Source organism: Nycticebus coucang, chromosome 19, assembly GCF_027406575.1.
Source record: "Nycticebus coucang isolate mNycCou1 chromosome 19, mNycCou1.pri, whole genome shotgun sequence".
NCBI lineage: Eukaryota > Metazoa > Chordata > Mammalia > Primates > Lorisidae > Nycticebus > Nycticebus coucang.
Window position 1 is genome coordinate 27,010,421 of NC_069798.1, and position 19,589 is coordinate 27,030,009.

Genomic DNA, 19,589 nt, shown 5'->3' on the forward strand with positions numbered 1-19,589 from the left:
GAATTTACCCTCCCCTTTTCCCTAGGGCTAAACTAGAGAATGGCTGCCAGGTAACCTGATTTATGGAGAGAGGAATAAAAACACATCTGTTTAATATTTTCAAATTATTACCCCTGTTACCCCAGCATCTCAGAGGGTAATCACTGGTCTCTGGAGCTCTCTGGATCCCTTTATAGTAGTGTGGCTCAGAGCAGTCGTAGAGGAAGATTTACATGGCTCTTAGATACCTCCTTCACCTGACTCACAATCCCACCCCTTTTAGCCATCAACCCAAATTCTGACAGTAATCCCCTCCTTCACAAGCAGCCTAGAAACAAAGTGGGAGTACTCCATCCACAGAATCAGTTGGTATAATCAATGAACTATACATTCAAATTCTGATAAATTTAATCCCTGTAACACCAATTATGTCTAACATATTATTTAAATACAGGGTCATGGAAAAGTAGGCTGTGCTAAAGAATCCAAATTGGGAGGACTTACTCTGAAAACATTAAATATTTGATTTGCAGACTGTGCCTCTCAACTTCAGACTGTTCCAAAGAAAGGGGAAGCTTTGTAAAGGGAACAAATTAGTAAGGAAATTGACAACAGTGGGTCAAGTAACCAAAATAATAAGAGGAAGCATGGATCTTTATAGGAATGACTATACTTTCATGTACCCCTTACCTCATTGAGCAACATAAGGCTTGGTATCTTGTCCATACATAATTATCTGTATAAATTGTAATTTCTTAGGTCAGAATTGGATCCTGATTGTATGCGAAAAAAATTCACATGCAAACTGAGATATGGATGAAGGAAACAACTTGTGCACTAGTTGGAGAAGCAGAAAATAAAATTATTAAAATATTAGCCCAGAAGGAAAGTATAAAATAAGAATGCAAAAAAAAAGCCCCCCCCCCCAGTTTGAGATTATCATTACCATCGGTTGTAAATTTGATTCTAATTCCAGAAGCTTGATGCCAGAAATAACTTCTTATTAGGGAAATATGCTGGAGAATTGTCAGGAATGACAAAGTATTTACTTGTTTTTTAGTATCTACACCACAAAATGATGAAGCTAATAAGCTATACAATGATGTGAAGAAGTGACCCATATAGCCTAGTATTTTCTGCCACTTATATTTATGTTGTGTCTTCTACCCCCAAGTTCTTCCCTTCTCACCTCACAAAAAGGTCAGATGTCACCACTAGTAAACAGAATCCTTCAACCTCTTCTCTGGACATATGCAGGGTCTGTTCAGTGTTTATAATCTAATTCATAGATTTTGCACTATGCTAGCAATTCTATTCACAGCGGTCACATTAGGAGCATACCTGATGTATTTGACTTTAACCTTGATCTACAATATTTATTGAGCTCACGTCATATACAGATCACTACTGTCCCTGCATACAGATAAAAGCGTGTTACTTTGAAGTTTCAGTTTGTCACTCCCTCACTATGTGACCTTACGCAATTTACTTTATCTTACTAGTTTTACATATCCTTAAAATGGGGATAATGAGCTGGGTGCAGTCGCTCATGCCTGTAATCCTAGCACTTTGGGAGGCCTAGGCCAGCGGATTGCCTTAACTCACAGGTTGGAGACCCGGTCTCTAAAAATAACTGGGCCTTATGGCAGGCACCTGTAGTCCCAGCTACTCGGGAGACTGAGGCAAAAGAATCACTTGAGCCCAAGAGTCGACGTTGCTGTGAGCGAGGACACTATGGCACTTTACCAAGGGGGACAAAGTGAGACTGTCTCAAAAAAAAAAAAAAAAAAAAATGGGGATGATGGTAGTACTTGTCTCACAGCCAATGTATTAGAAAATTGCATTGCAAGGGTATAGAACAGCTTGAAAGTTGAGAGCTTCCAAATACTGAATAAGGTGACCACTCTTAATTCAAATAGAAATAGAGTAAATGGCAAGGAATCAGTGATCTGTAACAGGAAGGATTATAAAGAATTTGAATTGGGAGGTCTTAGGTAACTGGGATATTCTAAAATGGTGGTTACCTTTTGTTTTTAATCCTTTGGAGATTCTTTGGTATAGAAAATATAATTTGCAATATTTAATCCTCACATTAAAGGCTACATTGATTAGAAGGAAATACAGTTTCCTTTTAGGTTTTCAGGTTTTGGGGGGGCTTATTCTGGGGAGGAGGTTGCTGCTACTTGATTAATTGGGGGAGGAAGTCAGAAATATTAACCCCTTAGTCTAACACCTTTTCTAGAAGCTGGCTACCGGGTCTTTTTATATTTTTTTGCAACCTGACTGAGTTTAAATTTCATGGCATAGGAACTTGGTATTGAAGGAGTTAAAGGGTCTCCCACACCCCTTTGCATGAATCGTTCTTTTGTGTACACAGCTGCAGTTGGAGCTCGGGTCGGAAAGGAAATGGTTAGAGGAAAAGCTGGTTTTCAGACGAGGCGATTCTGCGAGGGGGGCTGCGGGGTGGCCTGGGGTTTTACATGCCAGATGTAGGCCTGCCCTGGTGCCTGCCTGGAGCTGCCGGCTTGGTCACGCTGCGGCCCTGTGCGAATTGAGGCGAGGTGATGAGTTAGCGGGTTGCTACGGTGACGGGCCGGCCACGTGACCCGGGTGCTGCTGCCGGCGCTCTGACGTAAGCAGCCGGAGGGCGGGGCCGCGGGAGGGCGGGGCCGAGAGGTAGCTGGGAGAAGCGAGCAAGCTGCAGGCACCGTCTGTGCGCGGAGCAGGCGAGCGAGCGGGAAGACGCAGCCACCTTCCTCACCAGCCAGCCCACAGCGGTTTGTTCCCTTTTTCGGGAGAGCTCCAATGCCTGGACCGACCCAAACCCTGTCCCCAAATGGCGAGAACAACAACGACATTATCCAAGATAATAACGGGACCATCATTCCTTTCCGGAAGCACACAGTGCGCGGGGAGCGTTCCTACAGGTAATGGGGCTGGCACCGGGGAGGCGCCGGGACCGCTGTGGGGGCCGCGGAAATCCCGCCCGTTATATAATGGAGCAGACACGCCTGCGACCCCGGCTGCAGGCATGCATTTGTGAAGGAGGTTGTGATTATTTGATGTCTGTTTCCATGTGTCATGTTGGGTTTGCATTGAGGCTTCAGGAGTGCAGATGGAAAGCATTTTGTGAATAGGCTTGCTGCCTGTGAAGGGTCTCCTCCATCTCCTTCCTTCCACATTGATAAAAATGTATGCTATTTTTTTTTACCCCTGTCCAAAGGGAGACAGGCTGTAGTACTTCCTTTCCTCCTTCCCTTCTAGAATTTAAAGGAACCATTTGGTAGCTGTGCCAAAGGCGAAAAACGGGAGAATGGAGAGACGTTTGCGCTTAACCTGGAGAGTGTGCAGGAAAGATGGAATCCTCTAGATTAAGCTGCAGTCTGTGATGTTAAACCGCCAGATTGATGGAGCTTTGTAAGAATTCTGCTCGCTGATTGGTGGAGGGATTGACAGCAGAGGTCACAGTGTCAGATATTCACCAAAATTTTCTCTCTAGAACCTTTGGTTTAATAGAAAGAGACTGTACTGCAAAGGACCTGGAAAAAAACTGGGCTCTGTTATGCATTTTCTTAAGAGTTTATGGCCACCGCATGGGTGGGGGAGCCCTTCCTTCTTATTTACAGTAGGAAGGTATTCGTGGTGTTTTGCTGAGGTATCATTTGAGGATGGGACTGATCTTAGTCATTGTGAACCTTTTGATTAATGAGTTAGCCTGTACGGTTGGCATCATTTTTACATTAACATATCTGGCAATTTGTTCTAGTAGATAAGCTCATTAAAATTGTTTGCATTGTTTGATAAGAATAACAATGTGATGGAGAATGCAGCTAGAATCTTATGAAGCTCAAGGCCAGACGTGAAGGGGACTGATAGCTTCAGTCATATTTCCTCTGAAGTTCTTTTGTACTGGGGTAGTTATTTTTAAATGTTACCTTGATAACCACTAACAATGCTTTTGCTTTGAGGCAGAGCACACATACCTCTTAAGCGCATCCTTTCAGCTACTGAGCAACAGGAAATAGCTCTTTTTCTTTTTTTAAAGCCTTCATGTAAACATTCAGATCATATTATGAGTAGAATATTCTGTGTATAGAAGAACAAGTATTATATATCATAAAGTAAGACGGAAAATACCTTACTTCTTTTCTCTTTGATCAAAAAAAGACCCTATTTTGTTGACTCAAAAAAAATTTATAGGCAACCTTTGCCCTCTTGTCTCTGGCAGTTATATAAATACTGGGAGTTAATTTTGGCTGTGCCCATGAGATCACCAAAATCTCATGCCTTATGGTTCCAACTAATGTGTTGACATTGCATTCTTACAGATTTCAAGTGCTTGTTATTCTTTTAATGTAAACAAAAATTGGCTCACAACTTCTGAGACTCTGCTTTTGGAGCCCCTGTGAATGGAAAGTTGGGCTCCTTTTCTTCTTTTTTCTTTACCTTTCTCCTCTGTGAACATCCCAAAGCCTAAAAATAAAATGTAAAAACAAAAAACTTGAGTTGCTTTTAAATCTCACTTATTTGAACTGTTCTTATAGGCAATAAATTTGAAGCCTTCATTTTTTTAAATGTTTTAATCCCTATGGGGTAGGTAGCAGTTCGAATTTTACCACTCAGGCGAAAGGAAGTTACCTAGTTGGATTTCATTAGTCATGTGAACTAACCTGAGATGGCAGTGGAAAATCATTTGACAGAAAGGTTAAATGTTACCATTTAGTGACAAAATATTGCTTTCAAATGGAATTTTGTTTACATCTTTAACTTGTCCAGGTTATTATGTCCTGAATAATAATAATTTCCTGAATTATTTCTCATTTGCTTTCTGAGTCCCTATAATGGTACCTGAAATTATGTAAAAACAGACAAACTGAATTTTAAAAAGATCTGACTGAACAAATTCTTATGTCACTAAGAGCATCACTGCATTTATATTTGATATAATAGGATTACTGGATACTATAGTGAGAGATGTCATAGGCTAGATGAAGAAGGAAGTCTCCAGAATTGCATTTGTATTGTATTATACAAAGGGTACACATGGAGACACACACTTGATCTGCTTTTCATTCAAAGTGGAGGGATGTAGGAAAGGAAAAATGTGACACATTTTTCTCTCCAGGAAGCATTCCATCATTTTCTTTGGCATCCCAATACGGAATAATATAGCCATTTAATGGCTGAGAAAACTTGAAAGGCAATTTGAAAGCCAGAGTAGAGATTTAAACATTTAAAAGTTTTACTTTGGCTATAGGTTTGTTATAGCACTCAACAATGACTTGTGTTTGGAAGTTCTCTGTGAAATCCCGTAAGAGGAGGCCTGGGTGAGGCCAGTGCCCTGGTGATATTAGAGGGAATTCTTTTCCTTGTTTCTTTACTAACTCCTACGTAGGCACCAGTAGATCCTTTATTTCCTACCTTTGCTTGTTACATATAAAAATATCTAGCTCTATTCTTAATAGAGATATTGTGAAGCTAATTTCAAATATTTAAAACAAATAATTTCTTTTTTTTTTCTTTTCTTTTTTTTTAATTAAATCATAGCTGTGTACATCAATGCAATCTTGGGGCACCACACACTGGTTTTATATACAGTTTGACATATTGTCATCACACTGGTTAACATAGCCTTCCTGGCAATTTCTTAGTTATTGTGTTAAGACATTTATATTCTACATTTAGTAAGTTTCACATGTACCCTTGTAAGATGCACCATAGGTGTGGTACCACCAATTACCCTCCCTCCACCCATCTCTTTCCTCTTTCCCCATATTCTTAGGTTATAATTGGGTTATAGATTTCATATGAAAGCTGTAAATTAGTTTCATAATAGTTCTGAGTACATTGGATACTTCTTTTTTCCATTCTTGAGATACTTTCTGCTAAGAAGAATATGTTCCAACTCCATCCTAAAACAAATAATTTCTTTTAAGAGCTCTGTAAATATGAGAAGAATGCTGTTTTATTGAAAGGGGACCCTATCAGGAACTGTTAGCCAGCAAAATATCTCCCTTTGCTGGCAGTGCAGGTGAGAGGAGGACAGGACACCTGGAGAATAGGACGGTGCTCCTGAGCACTGTTGATTGGTGAGCAGTCACTCTTTGGAGAGGACATTATTATTACAGCATTTGTACCAAGTTCTTAAATAAGTCAAATGTGGTTTCTGACCCAGATAGCTTAACTCAGGGCTCTATTAGTGTAAACAGAGCCCATTTCACAGCCTGGAGTAGAGTGGGTGGTAACTCATTCTTGAAACTAGTGTGCATATAGATTAGAAAAGCAAATTTCTTTCAGAAAGTTATCCCTGGGTTGGTAATTATAATTGAAAAGAGCAAATACAAAAACGACTCTGCAGCTCATGTCCACTGCTGTGTGATTGTCTTCTCAGCTTCAGCTTCCTCACTGGGTTTATGTGCATTAGAACTTCATACGTTTTAAGAGCTGCTTACAAGATAAATGTGGTGTGGGCCATCTAAGGTGACACTGTTTAATTCGCAGAGCACATGAGTTGTGCTCTTGCTCTCCCTGGAGAGGATCCTCCCCATAGCTGTTTCATGCAGATGCTAGTCAGAAATGAGATTTATTAACTGGCCCTCTGCCCACTGCATCTTTGTTTGCATACTCCAGGCTTTTAAGAATGAATGTATAAGTCCACATGGGTGTTTGAACATTCAATACAGTAGCACATGTTTCTGAATACTTGAAAAAATATTGCTTGGCCCCCAGAAATGGATTGTAAAGAAAGAAGTAAGATTTAAACCTAAAAAAGCACTGACTGTACCCTCTAGCTTTGCCAATTTTGCAAAAACAAACTGTTGTTAAGAAAAACAAAGAGAAGTGTCTCATGTACATTATACACACACACACATAAAATAGGGTTGTGAGACCATGTCCCATTCAGTAGAAGCTGTTATAATATGGGTCACTGTCACCAGGATGTGGATTTCAGATCACATTTTCTGCTTTCTACAGACAGCAGAAGTCGGCTTCATAGATCTCTGTTATGTGTATATTAGTATCATATCAATACTTTCAAAGGAGGTTTTCAAAAATAGGGATTTTTTTCCTTAATATTTTTCTTAATGTTCGTAAAGGGTTACTTAATGCGTTTGTTAGGTGCCTAGCTTTGGGACTTCTTTTCTGGATTCTGTGTCGGAACTTCAGTTAATGGGATGGTCCTCCGGGTGCTCTTGCCCTTAGGGAGAAGGTCACCCCTACACTACAGCTGGTTGTTGTGGTATCTGCTTACATTATATGATCTTACAAAGCAATAGTGTGAGAGTGTCCTCAGGTATTTAGAAGGTCTATTTCCATATACAGCATCTTGTCCATATTTATAGGGGCCGCTTAAAGCTGCAATGACCAATTCCCTACATGAATGGAGGGGTAAATATTGGGACTAATCTAAATATTTCATTTGGTAATTAATTCAACAAATATTTGAGGCCACTCTGGCCAAAGTCTGTGCTGGATGAGTCCTAACTTAGTAAAGTCAAACATGTAAAGTCATTTTCTAACAGATTTACATTGTTGTCAATATTTTGCATAGTCTGATAGCAAAAGTAATTTGTATTTCCTGAGCCCACTCAAGGGGGAAAATCAAAAATTTTCGTGGAAAGAGTGTAGGCTTTAAGGCAGAATTTTCACTGGCCAGGCCAGGGCAAGTTGGACAGTAGTAGAAATAAAGCAGGGGCACTGAAAGGCAGGCAGGGTATTAGGAACTTGAAAATAGGAAGCCACTGAACGCTTACAGACTAAAAAACAGCATAATGAAAGCAGAGACACATAGTGGGGTGAATCTTCTGCTTTGAAAGGAGAGTCAAAAGGAAGATAGGGTCTACCAGTGCCTCTGCCCTGTGGAGTCCAGAATTACTAGAGAATTCTTGATTTGCCACAAGAAAGCTTGAGACCCCTCATGTGTAAGAATCAAGGTAGATAGATGTTCTCTGGCTCAGCGGATCTTTCCCTGAGTAGAAGCAATGAGTGTAGCTTGGCTCATTCATAATGGGATTGTGCTTCGCTCAAATGCAAAGCTGCCTTCTTTAAGGGGTGGCTAGTGTTGGAGAGCTTACCCAAGTCTGAATCTCCCAAACTCAGAAGCAGTGTACCTGGCACTTCATTGTGAAGGATCCTCGCTTGGTATTTAATGCCATAAAATGTACAGATGTGGCAGATGAAACAAATCAAAATGTTTCATATGATGTTGGGGGCCAAATCTCCTTATGGTTAGAAGGATCGCCTTGGTGGCAGTTACTGGATCTTGTATTTGTTTACTTTTGAATTTAGTCCATTTCACTTTATAAAGGCCAAGTTGATTTGCTCCCGCCACCCCCTGTGAAATGTACCTTTTTCCAGAGTTAAATATGTTAAAATAGTAATATTCTTCTTGACTTCAGGCTGTCTTTCAACTATCAGCTTCTATAACACTAAATTGGATATCTCCTACTTAGCCAACATCTCAAACACTATTCCAACAGCTCTTTTTCTTTTAACACTCCACATACATCCCACTGGTATCAAATAAACTTTTTTTCTTAGCTCATTTTAAAATTCTGGTTGTTTATCTTAGTGTTTCTGGCCCTTAATCTTTATTATTAGGTTGAGAAAATTCTTTTAATATGGAAACCTACAATTTAAATTTAAAAATTATGCTATTTGCCTTATAGTGTGAATTACAGAAATTTCCCCTAAATATGTTTTTGTGAAATGCATCTCCGAAGATGATTATTTATTTTAATGAAAATAAATCATAAATTTATTTTTAAATGAAGTATAGATTAGAGTTTCATAGACCGCCATCATCAACTAAAATGATTTCTTAGTTTACTTAAAATTAAAAAAAAACAAAACTTGTATATTTTCAGTGTCAAATGTCCCCAAGTGAATTAGGATTTTACTCACTTGAACAAGGTCAGACATTCTGAAAGCATCATTTTATTTTTCTAAAGGAGTAGAGGTTGGTGATAGATTTATTAGACGATAGAGTTGATGGCAGTCTTTAGTGATGATACTTTTAATGCTTATCTAGTTAAGAAATATGGCAAGAGCACAGCTTTTCTGTTATTTCTAGGCCTCTTTTGGTTCTGGCAGGTAAAATGTGCCAAAAGAATCTGATTTGGGCTGTAATTTTGGAAGAGAGAAGGAATAGGGTAAGAGATTTGAGAGGGAAGAGTACATGTTCTTATATGTATGTGCATATGTGTGTCTGTAAACTTGTGGTCTTTTTCCAACGTGTAATTTTGGTATCAACATTATACTTCCTAAAGGCATTTTTAGATTTTTATACACCAAATATCTTACAGATACAAATTTGAATGTGTGCAGAATTGACCCTGAAGTTAACGGCTAGTGTTTTTGTCCCATGAGCCTAAAATGATGGTGCTGTCCATGGGAGGCACTCTTTAGATTTCTGTGACCCCATTTCATTTCTCAGAAGGAGTATTTGTTTTTGTTTTTGTTTCGCTTTTAAAGACATTAATTCTTTGTTCTTTATTTAGTGTCAGCCTACCTTGGCAAATCCCTGGTAGATAATTTGTCAAAAAATGCCAGAAGCATTGACATCTCTGGGAGGCTTTCTTGTGTTCACAGTTACACTTTGATTATAATCAGTGAGCTTCTTCATTTAAGAGCCCTCTATAATTCTGTGCATGGTTTTCATTTGATGCAGTGCAAATGAGGAGAAAGGGAAGCTACTAAACTGATCTCCTCTCCTCCCCCCCATCTACTCCCTTTTTATCATTTTGGAATGCCAAAACATATTTTTAAGTTGCTAATACCATTTTTTAAATTCCCACTCTTGGGTTTTACCCAGTTAATTATAATATTAAAATATAAGCCCAAATCCTTCTTTCAGCAGACTTTTACTAAGGTCCTTCTATGAACCAACCTCAAAACTGGGTCCTTGGAATAAGAAGATAAATTAATGCATAGTCACTCCTTGAAAAAGCATCCCAAGACCTGGCACCCTGGCAGGGTGGATCAGAGATGAGGAGGGATGTACTCACTGGCCCCAGTGGGTCTGCTTTGTTTTTTTCTGGGATATGAATGTCATTGGTTCAGAAAGCTACTGGATAGTTGTCTTAATAAAAGTAATTTTGTGATTATTGTGGCAAAATAGTCACTCCTGTACTTTTCAAAAGCTTTCAGACATGGAGCACTTAAGTAAAAATAGTCTTTGAGTGAGAGAGTGTGTGTGTACCCAGCCATGACCTCTGTGTATGTTTCATGAACATAGCCTGGAGACCCCAGTTTGAGTGTTGTTGGCTGACTTTCATGGTGACAAGGTCACTTCCCCCCTTAACAAAGTCACCTCAGAAAAAGTAAAAGGCTTACCTCTTTTGATCCTCCAATTTTTATGATATTTATGTCGGCTATCACTAGGTTAAAAATAGTGTAGTATGCTAACTTTCATGTAAAAAGGGAGAAAAAATGAGATCATAGTTCATAGTTACTTGACAGCCATAGAGAAACTGAAAAGATTTAAACCAATAATGATGGGAAACTGGGCAGATTAGTCACCGTGTATCTCTTCATGTATTTAAAAAAAAAAAAACAACATTAAAACTATGTAAATGTATTACCTGGTCAACCAGTGGTATTACATTTAATGCTTTGGTAGCATGGATTTTAAATTTTAAATGAGTTTTATTTGTTGAAATATGTTAGAAAACATCTCAAAAGATTCAGGGACTTAACTGAAGTCATATGAATGATTATTAAAGATTTGCCTGTTGCAAGTTTTGTTCTTTAACATCACAAGTCACAGAAGAAACGTGCCCTTCCAGCATCTGTCTCATTTAGCCCTATGAGCTTCCACACATAGCTCTCCGTAGTCCAGATTTTGTTTCGTTTTCTCCAGAGTACATGGGAGCTGCCTGGGTTGTTTTTTGTGATGTGTCCAGCCTGCTTAGTATGCTCTGTGAATCTTACACTAACTGCAAAATAATCCTCTGTGACGATTATTTTTAAATGTCCTCTTTGTATTTTTGTTTTTTCTCATTTATTGAGCACCTGCTGTTTGCCAGCTACAGTGTGAAGATTGCAGGTAATTGCTGTTTTTTCTAACACTCCGAGTCTACTGTCCACTCCCCCCACCAACTCAATGTAACCTCCTACCTTAGGGAAGTGATTTGAGCATTATCTGGTCTTTGGGTAATTCTGAATGTGACGAGCGCCAGGAAACAAGCCAGCTGTGTTCTCTAGGCCACTCTGCTCCATCTCTCTCACCAGAGTCCCTCCAGGGGTACTGAGCAATTAAGAAAAAACAAAGAGGAAAGCTTTGAATGCATAATCCACCTATAGGGCCGTGCTCATTGTCAGAAGCCATGAAATAAAAAAGCTTATGAGCTGAATGTCTCTTCTAGAAAAGGAGGAAGTGGAAGACAGGGTTGTGGGTGGGTGGGGAGGAGCTGTAAGAGGAGGGTGAGAGTTCCTCGGGGTGAATGTGCCAGACTTTGCACCTCTGCCCCCAATCCTTTTCCCTGTCTTTCCATGGGCATAGTAAACCTGCCCCTCCAAAGCTTGTTCTCCAAGGGCATGAGAAAATGATGAGCACTGTGTCAGCCCAGCAGGCATCTGGCCACAGGAGGAAAGGGGACCAGCAAGGATCTCACAGATCCCTTCGCGGGCCTGGAATGCTTAAAAATTTGAGAAGCAAGTTTAGCATTTGGGAAATTGATTTTTCTCTTTCTGTAATTTCTCTCGGGCAGGTATCATTGTCATAACACTGACTTTAAGATGTCAGCACGAATAATTATATACCTATTTCTAGCCTAGTGTGATCAGTGAATTGCTGCTACTTGAACTCCAGTTCAAAAATTAGTCTAGACTGAAAAAGGGCCTGAATCATCCAGCACTTCTTTTCCTGTTACCCAAGTGCCTGGCCAGGGAGCTGCTTGGAGAAGCAGTGAGGTGTTGTGGGCAAAGCTTGGCTCTGGTATGAGACTTTCATTTTCTATCCAAGCTACACCCCTTTCCAACTGTATGACCTAGTGCAAGGCTTTTAGCTTCTCTAAGCCTCATTTTCCTGCTGGGCATATGGAAGTAATAACAGTACCAACTTTATAGGGTTCTTAGGCGGATTAAATGAGATATAGAATGTAAAGTTACACCAAGTGGTGTCTGGTGCAAAGTAAATGCCTTAAAGAATGTTCCTTAGTATTATTGCTTGTGATTTAAATCTACCCTTTCACCCTCTCTTTATAATAATTTATGATCTTTGTGTCCTGTACCAGTACCTGGCACGTATCAGATGCTCATTAAAAGTCCAAATTGAATCTGCAAAACACTCAAACAAATTATACTATAGTCTTTTTCCCTCTCATCAACTTTATTAAGAATTAGTTTATAGGCAATAAACTGCATCCATTTAAAGTGTATGATTCAGTGAGTTTTAGCAGTGTATATACCCTGAAGCAGTCACCACAGTCAAAATGTAGAACATTTCTATCATCCCCAAAAGATTCCTTATACCCCTGGCAGTCCGTATTTCCTCTCCCCACAGCCCCAGGCACCACTCATCTGCTTTCCATCACCACAGATTAGGTTGCGTTTTATAAATGAGGAATCACACAGAATGAACTGTGTAGTGTCTGGCTTCTTTGACTCAGCATGGTGATTCTGAGAGTCACCCACACTGAGTGTCTCAGCACTTCTTATCTTTTATTGCTGAGTAGTATTCCATCATATGGCTACTCTACCATACTTTGTTTATCCATTCATGAGTTGATGAATGTTTGGGTTGTTGCCAGTTTTTAGCAATTATGAATAAAGCTTCTATAAATATGCATGTATAGTCCCCGTGGAGACCTGTTTTCATTTCTCTGGGGTCGATAGCTAGAAGTGGAATGATTGGGTCATCTGGCTAAGGTTTGTTTAACTTTTTAAGAAAGTACAGACAGTTATCCAAAATGGCAATATTAATAATATTTTACATTCCTACCAGCAAAGTAGGAGAGTTCCAATTGTTTTGCATCCTTGGCAGCAATTGGCTATTGTCAGACTTTTAAGTTTTGGCTATCCTTATAGGAGTAGCTTGTTGATATTTTAATTTATATTTTCCCAATGACTAATGATGGATGATTGGCTATCTTTTCATGTGCTTATTGGCCATTTGTATGTCTTTTTTAGTGAAGGGTCTGTTCAAATCTTTTGCCCATTTAAAAAAGTTAGGCTATTTTTTATGAAAGGTTAGTAAAAATATATTCAGGATACACGTATACTATAGTTTTAAATTAGATTTTGATGTGTGTTAATCTTGAATTCTTAATCTGAATGTAAACCTCTCAAGAAAAAACATAGTTGCTTCTATCTGGTCTTTTTCTACAATGACTTTTATACCAATTACGCTCATGGTCTAGCTCTCAGAAAGTGTATATTAAATGATTCTGCTAAAAATCCATTTTTAAAGTTTCATATGGAGGTGTTAAATTTAAGAACAGGTTTTCTTTGGGGTCTTGGTAGAAAATAAGGTGGTTTTTTAATTCTGTGGAGAAGAACCCTCTAATTATGTATTCTTTGTTTTGTGTGTTCATTTAACTAGATCAAACATTGCACTGTGAGGAAAATGTGTGTAGAATTTTTTTTTCTTTAAATGCAACAAGAAACCATTTGTATCCCTTTTAAAATTTTGCTAAGGATAGTGAAAACATTAGAGTCCCTCTTTTTTTCTTTTTTAATTCTGAGGCAAACCTCTCTTCAATTCACCCTCACTCCATTCTCATTCTAATTTGGTGATTTTGTTGTTGTTACCAGTTTGGATCCTGACTTCCCTAAGCCCCTAAGGAGAAATTGTCTTAAGTAAAATTTAGAAACTGGGAAATAAAAGCCTATAAAAGTTCACAGGTTTACCTAAAAGGAGCTGCTGAGGAACCTTGTTATGTTTTGAGAGGCCCGGGAATACTTGACTTCCAGAACCTATTTGTAAATTGTTCCAACTAAATGCCAATTTCTTAACGACATATGTTTCAAAATCCAAAAATATAAACTGTAAGTTCACTCATGATTTCACAAATGCCCTAGGGCTACTAGTAGATTTTATTTCATTTATCCTTTATTCATTGTACTGCCAAAGCCTTCAGGTCAGCTATGGGGTGAGTTACTGCTTCCCTGAGAACAGCAGTCTCTTGCTATCTGGTGTATATATGACTGTTTTCTGTGCTCTGGTTGGGACTGAGCAGACCACAGCCACTTAAGGGTCAGCTGAGAGTGTTCTTTTTGCTTTAGTTGAGGATGTTCCGTGAAAGGAAGCCAAGTTCTATTAGACAGGATGTCCTGTGATTCCCTTAGTTGACTACGGCCAAGGATGTGACTTTTTTTTCTTTTTAATTGCTTACTTTCTTTCCTGTTAACAAGGGAGCCCGACTGTGTTGTCCACTTTGGTTTGGGGACTCTAACTAGCAAACAACTAAGCTCCTCCCCACCCCCAAATCACCTGAAGAACTGCGCATTGGAAGAACCATCCACGTCTTTTCATGTACACCAACAATAATTTGGTCATTGTTAACATTTAAATGGCCATTACTTCTATGTCTTGAAATAATAACCAATCACAGAAGAGGGGAAAATGACCAAGGAAGTTGTTCTTGGAATCAATTGAACAGGTTAAAATAAAATTCTGAAATTTGGCACATTTTGTTATTCCTACACAATCAAACATAATGCAGATATTACACGTGAAGAAGATAGAAAAATACTCACAAATGTGAACAGAAAAAAGCTGAGTATTATAGAAGTGTATATGTATTTTCTTAGTTTCCTGGGGCTTCCATAACAAGTTACCACAAACTAGATGGCTTAAAATTTATCCTGTCATAGTTGTGGAGACCAGAAGTCCAGCACTACGGTGCCAGCAGGGCCACACTCCCTATCTCCTCCCACTTCTGTGGGCCTCACCTTTTCTTTGGCCTACAGCCGCATCACTCCACTCTCTGCCTCTTGTTATCACTTGGCCACCACCTACTTCATCTATGTGTTTTTACATGGCCTTCTTTTAAGGACACCAGTCACTGGATTTAGGGCCTACCCTAATCCAGTATGACTTCATTTTAACTAATGACATCTGCAAAGACCCTGTTTTCAAATAAGGTCACGTTCTGAGGGTCTGGGTGAACATGAGTTTTGGAAGGACGCTATTCAGCACAGTGTGTGTGTATGAGCCCTTTTGGGTAAATAAGTATGTTTGTATGAGACACACATACACCTATACAACACCCACACACACACACATACACTGCATAAAAAAGGTCTAGGAAGATATAAATATGAGTGTTATAATTGAGTGAATGTATTATGGGTACTTTAATTTTATTTTTATCTGTTTTCTATTTTTTCTATAATTAAAATGTACAGATTTTTTAATACAAAAAATCTTTAAAAATATAATTGACATTAAAAAAATAATAATAGGGTTTTTTTTTTTTTGTGGTTTTTGGCCAGAGCTGGGTTTGAACCCACCACCTCCGGCATATGGGACTGGCGCCCTACTCCTTGAGCCACAGGCGGTTTTACAGGGTATTCCAAAGGTTGGCCCCTAAAGTTACTGTACATAGGGAGAATGGGAAATTGTAACCAAATGTATCTTTCTTTTTTTTGGGGGGGGGTTTTGGCCGGGGCTGGGTTTGAACCCTCCACCTCTGGCATATGGGGCCGGTGCCCTACTCCTTTAAGCCACAGGTGCCGCCCCCAAATGTATCTTTCTTTACAAAATATTACAAAATATTTACAAGATATTCTCTGTGTTGGCCACTTCTTAGTAAAATGTTTCCATTCTCCCTATGTACGACAACTTTAGGGGCCAACCTTTGGGACACCTGTATCGTTTTTAGTAGCATCCTATATTGAGTTTGTTGTTTCTTTGCTTCATCAAATTGTTATGAGGTATTTTTAGCCTTAATTTTAAACTTTATAGCATATACATACATATAAGTATATTCAGTGAATCAATTTATTTACCTTAACTGTTTATTATGCTGATTATTTATTATAACAAGAGCTAAACCTGAAATAATGTAAAGTAAAATAGATCTTTGAAACATTGAATCAACCAACATTGATATTAGGTCTTTGGTTTAAGTTTTAAAAGCCCAATTTTGAAAGTTACAATTATTACTCAGTTGCTGAATTCAAACCTATTTTTTTTTTGAGAGTCTCATTTTGTCACCCTCGGTAGAGTGCCCTGGCATCACAGCTGAAGCAACCTCAAACTCTTGGACTCAAGAGATTCTCTTGCCTCAGCCTTCTGAGTAGCTGGGACTACAGGCGCCTGCCACAACACCCGGCTGTTTTTAGGGACGAGTGTCGCTCTTTCTCAGAGCTGGTCTCGAACCTGTGAGCTCAGGCAATCCACCCGCCTCAGCCTCCCAGAGTGCTGGGATTACAGGCGTGAGCCACTGCGCCCGGCCCTTTTTTACATGTTCTTAAAGTCTCTAAGTCTAATTAATCCAGGAACCTGGAAACTACATATGGAGGCAAGCTGGGGAGGTACCTTACCAAATTCAGTAATTTCATCTGTTCAGATTGACTCAAATACTGGGTAACTTCTATCTACTCCAGAACTAAGTTCATTCTCACCCTTCTTTTTCTTCCTTCCATTTTTGTTTGTTTGTTTGTTTGTTTTTTGAGACAGTTTTACTCTTTGCCCAGACTAAAATGCTGTGGTGTCAGTCTGGCTCACAGTAACCTCAAACTCCTGGGTTCAAGTGATCTTTCTGCCTTGGCCTCCCGAGTAGGAACCCCCTGAGACACCCAGCTGATTTTTCAATATGTAATAGAGGTAGGTTTTGCTCTTGCTCAGACTGGTCTCAAACTCTAGAGCTCAAGGGATCCTTCTGCCTCAGCCTCCCAGAGTGTTAGGATTACAGGAATGAGCCACCACACCCACCTTCATTCACCTTTCTTTCTTTCTTCCTTTTTTTTTTTTTTCGAGACAAAGAGTCACTTTTTCACTCTCAGTAGAGTGTCATGCCCTTGTGTTGTAGCTCACAGCAACCTCAAACACTTGGGCTCAAGAGATCTTCTTGCTTCAGTTTTTCATTTTTGGTAGAGACCGGGTCTCACTCTTGTTCAGGCTGGTCTCAAACTCCTGAGCTCAAGTGATCTGCCTTCCTCGGCCCCCTAGAGTGCTAGGATTACAGGCCTGGCCAACCCTTCTTATTTAGAAGATATTTCTGCCTGTAGTTAACATCTCTGGTTATTTAGTCAAATAGTTTATTAAGTCTTGACCGTAATTTCTCTTCTTTTAATTATCTTTGAATGCTTATGAGTCAATTATTCTATCTTGAAGTATCTTAAGTTTAACAAAACATGCTAAATTGAATAGTGACCACTTCCCCCACATTTGGTAAACTACTATAGTATGCTATATTAAATTTTGTCCTTTGTTCCTGTGAGTCCTCATACCATAAACCTGCAGAGTCCGAAAGGGAGGCTGCCAATTCAAGAAGCTTCTGCCCTCTTTCCCAAACCCAAGGGTCTTCCCTGTGTCTGCCTCTCTGTTGCTTCTGTACCTGATTTGGTTTGAATGTGGCACAATTTTTATTCACTCTGTACAAAGAACACTCAGTTTCTGTATTGTCCTGTGAGAATTGCATTAATACTGCACTTACACTAGAACTGTAACTTTTGACCTGTGACAAAGCAGTAGAGAGAGCCAAGGAGTACTGCAAGGTACGTGAGTGTGTGTGTGTGTCCATGAGCGGTTTTTGTCACCAGCTGCTGGATACTTCTGATGCCAGAGTCTGTCATTCCTTTCTTCATTCTTCATTCCAGTAAATAAATGGTACATGCTTATTGATTTAAAAAAAATCTTCATCTTATGCCCTGGGATGGTATCTGGTTGCCCAAACAAGAGCACCAGGAACCAGGAAAAGAGAAAGAAAGATGAATTCTGATCCTGAAGTGGACTTGTAGAGAGAGCTAAGGAAATTCATTTTCTGACTGAATTGAGAGAATCATTTCACTTGAGAAGGGACGTTTGGAGGTCAGTGCCCTGGGGAACTGGGAATGAAATAATGCTCCTAGTTTTGGTAATACTTCCTTACTCCCCCACCAAGTTGGCTGAACATCACTGATCTTAGCTGAGCTATAGCATTGACCGAAATTTCCACTGGCTCTTCCTCATAAAGTATACGAGAGAACCCATCTCATAACTTTCAGGATGTTCTCTGGGGTTGGGGAGTAGATTTGATATAGAAGCTGATCAGTACTTTGCCAACTAAAGGTAAGAGTCAAATGTAATGCTGTGATATTTTTCAGTTTGAAATTTTTCATTTTGATTCTGTCTCAGGGTCTACAACAGAAAAAATAAGAGTAGATGGGCATGAATAGGGTTGGGGGATGTGGACGTATATTACCTATTCTGGAGTCATTGTCACTGGAATATTAATGCCATCGTGCACTTTCCTTGCCCTGTTAATAGGCATAATTTTATTGGTACTTCATTTTCCATTTCCATTTTAAAATGTTCTCATGAGTTTAAAAATGGATTTTACCATAATGTAAATACAGACCTTTGGATAGGCACCAATCTCTTAAGAGTAAGATACCAAGAGATTTGTTTATTTTTTCTAAAGAAATAAATTTTTCTAAACATGCACTCAGGATACCAATCTGAACTCTTTTATTAGCTTTGAAAAAAGTTACAAGCAGTAATGTACATGGTCTCGTCCATTTTGAGTAGTTTGCCACAAAAAACAAATTGAGAGACTTGAACCCAAAATATATAGTAACTAGACATATAAAATGTGTCAATTCCTAAAATATTAGCATGGCTTGTATGTTGCAGCTGGCAGGTCTGCCAGCCAAAAATCATTCCCGGCAATAAGCCGAGTAACTAGCCACCCAAATCTCTACATGCCAGGCTCTTCTTCAGGGAAACTTAAGTTAAAACATTATCTTGGTTAAAATAAAAGTATAAAGTGAGGTCTTGGTAGAATTAAAAAGGAAAAATGGTTTTACTGAAGGCCAGAGTTGTGCCCTCATTGGGGTCTTTTTCTTTCCACTCACTGTCACAACATAGTAAAAACAGAGAACAAGGAGGGTCTTAACTGAGTACAGGATCCTCGAGTCAGTGCTGGGTCCAGATCCCTACTCTGCCACTTGATCTGGTCCAGATCCCCACTCTGCCACTTGATCTGGTCCAGATCCCCACACTGCCACTGGGCAAGTCACTGAAGCTGTCTTGAGTCTCCATCTTTTCCTGTGTAATGGCATAAAAGCAGCAACCACCACGTGGCATTGTTGTGAATGCTAAATGAGAAAATGACTATGAACTATCTCCTCTTGGACTGGGCACCTGCAAGGTTTTCAGGAAATGCTGGTTAGGATACTGTATCAACTTATCTGGTCCCTTTGCTTTACCAGGGAAGAAAAGGAGATTCCAGAGAGCTGAGGCACAGGTGCCCAAGTGTACCCCCTGGTTAATGGCAGCTCTGGGATTAGAAGCTGGTGCCCCGAGTCTTAGCTCAGAGAGCTCACAAAGCTGCAACAGAAGCAGGGAGCTTCTCATATCCATGTTCCAGTCATGGACAGCAGCGCATTTCTCTACTTACTTTCTTTTTTCAGACCTGGAAGACGGAGTCCTTTAATTTACTCAATCCCTATTTATTGCC

At 39.5% G+C, this 19,589-nt stretch overlaps 1 protein-coding gene across 7 annotated transcripts in view; it reads left to right on the top strand.

Annotated features, from left to right (window-relative positions):
- Nucleotides 1–19,589, top strand: part of MAPRE2 (microtubule associated protein RP/EB family member 2) — a 186,169-nt gene that overhangs the window by 58,527 nt on the left and 108,053 nt on the right. The window contains exon 1 of one of the 7 annotated variants that reach the window (XM_053571091.1): nucleotides 2,621–2,906. The exons of 4 other annotated variants lie outside the window; for them this stretch is intronic. In XM_053571091.1, coding sequence (XP_053427066.1) covers nucleotides 2,785–2,906 — 122 coding nt within the window. In that variant the 5' untranslated portion in view covers nucleotides 2,621–2,784. Of the gene's footprint in view, nucleotides 1–2,620; nucleotides 2,907–19,589 lie in introns of those variants that run through there. 2 more of the 7 variants (XM_053571093.1, XM_053571098.1) reach the window with 2 other exon arrangements.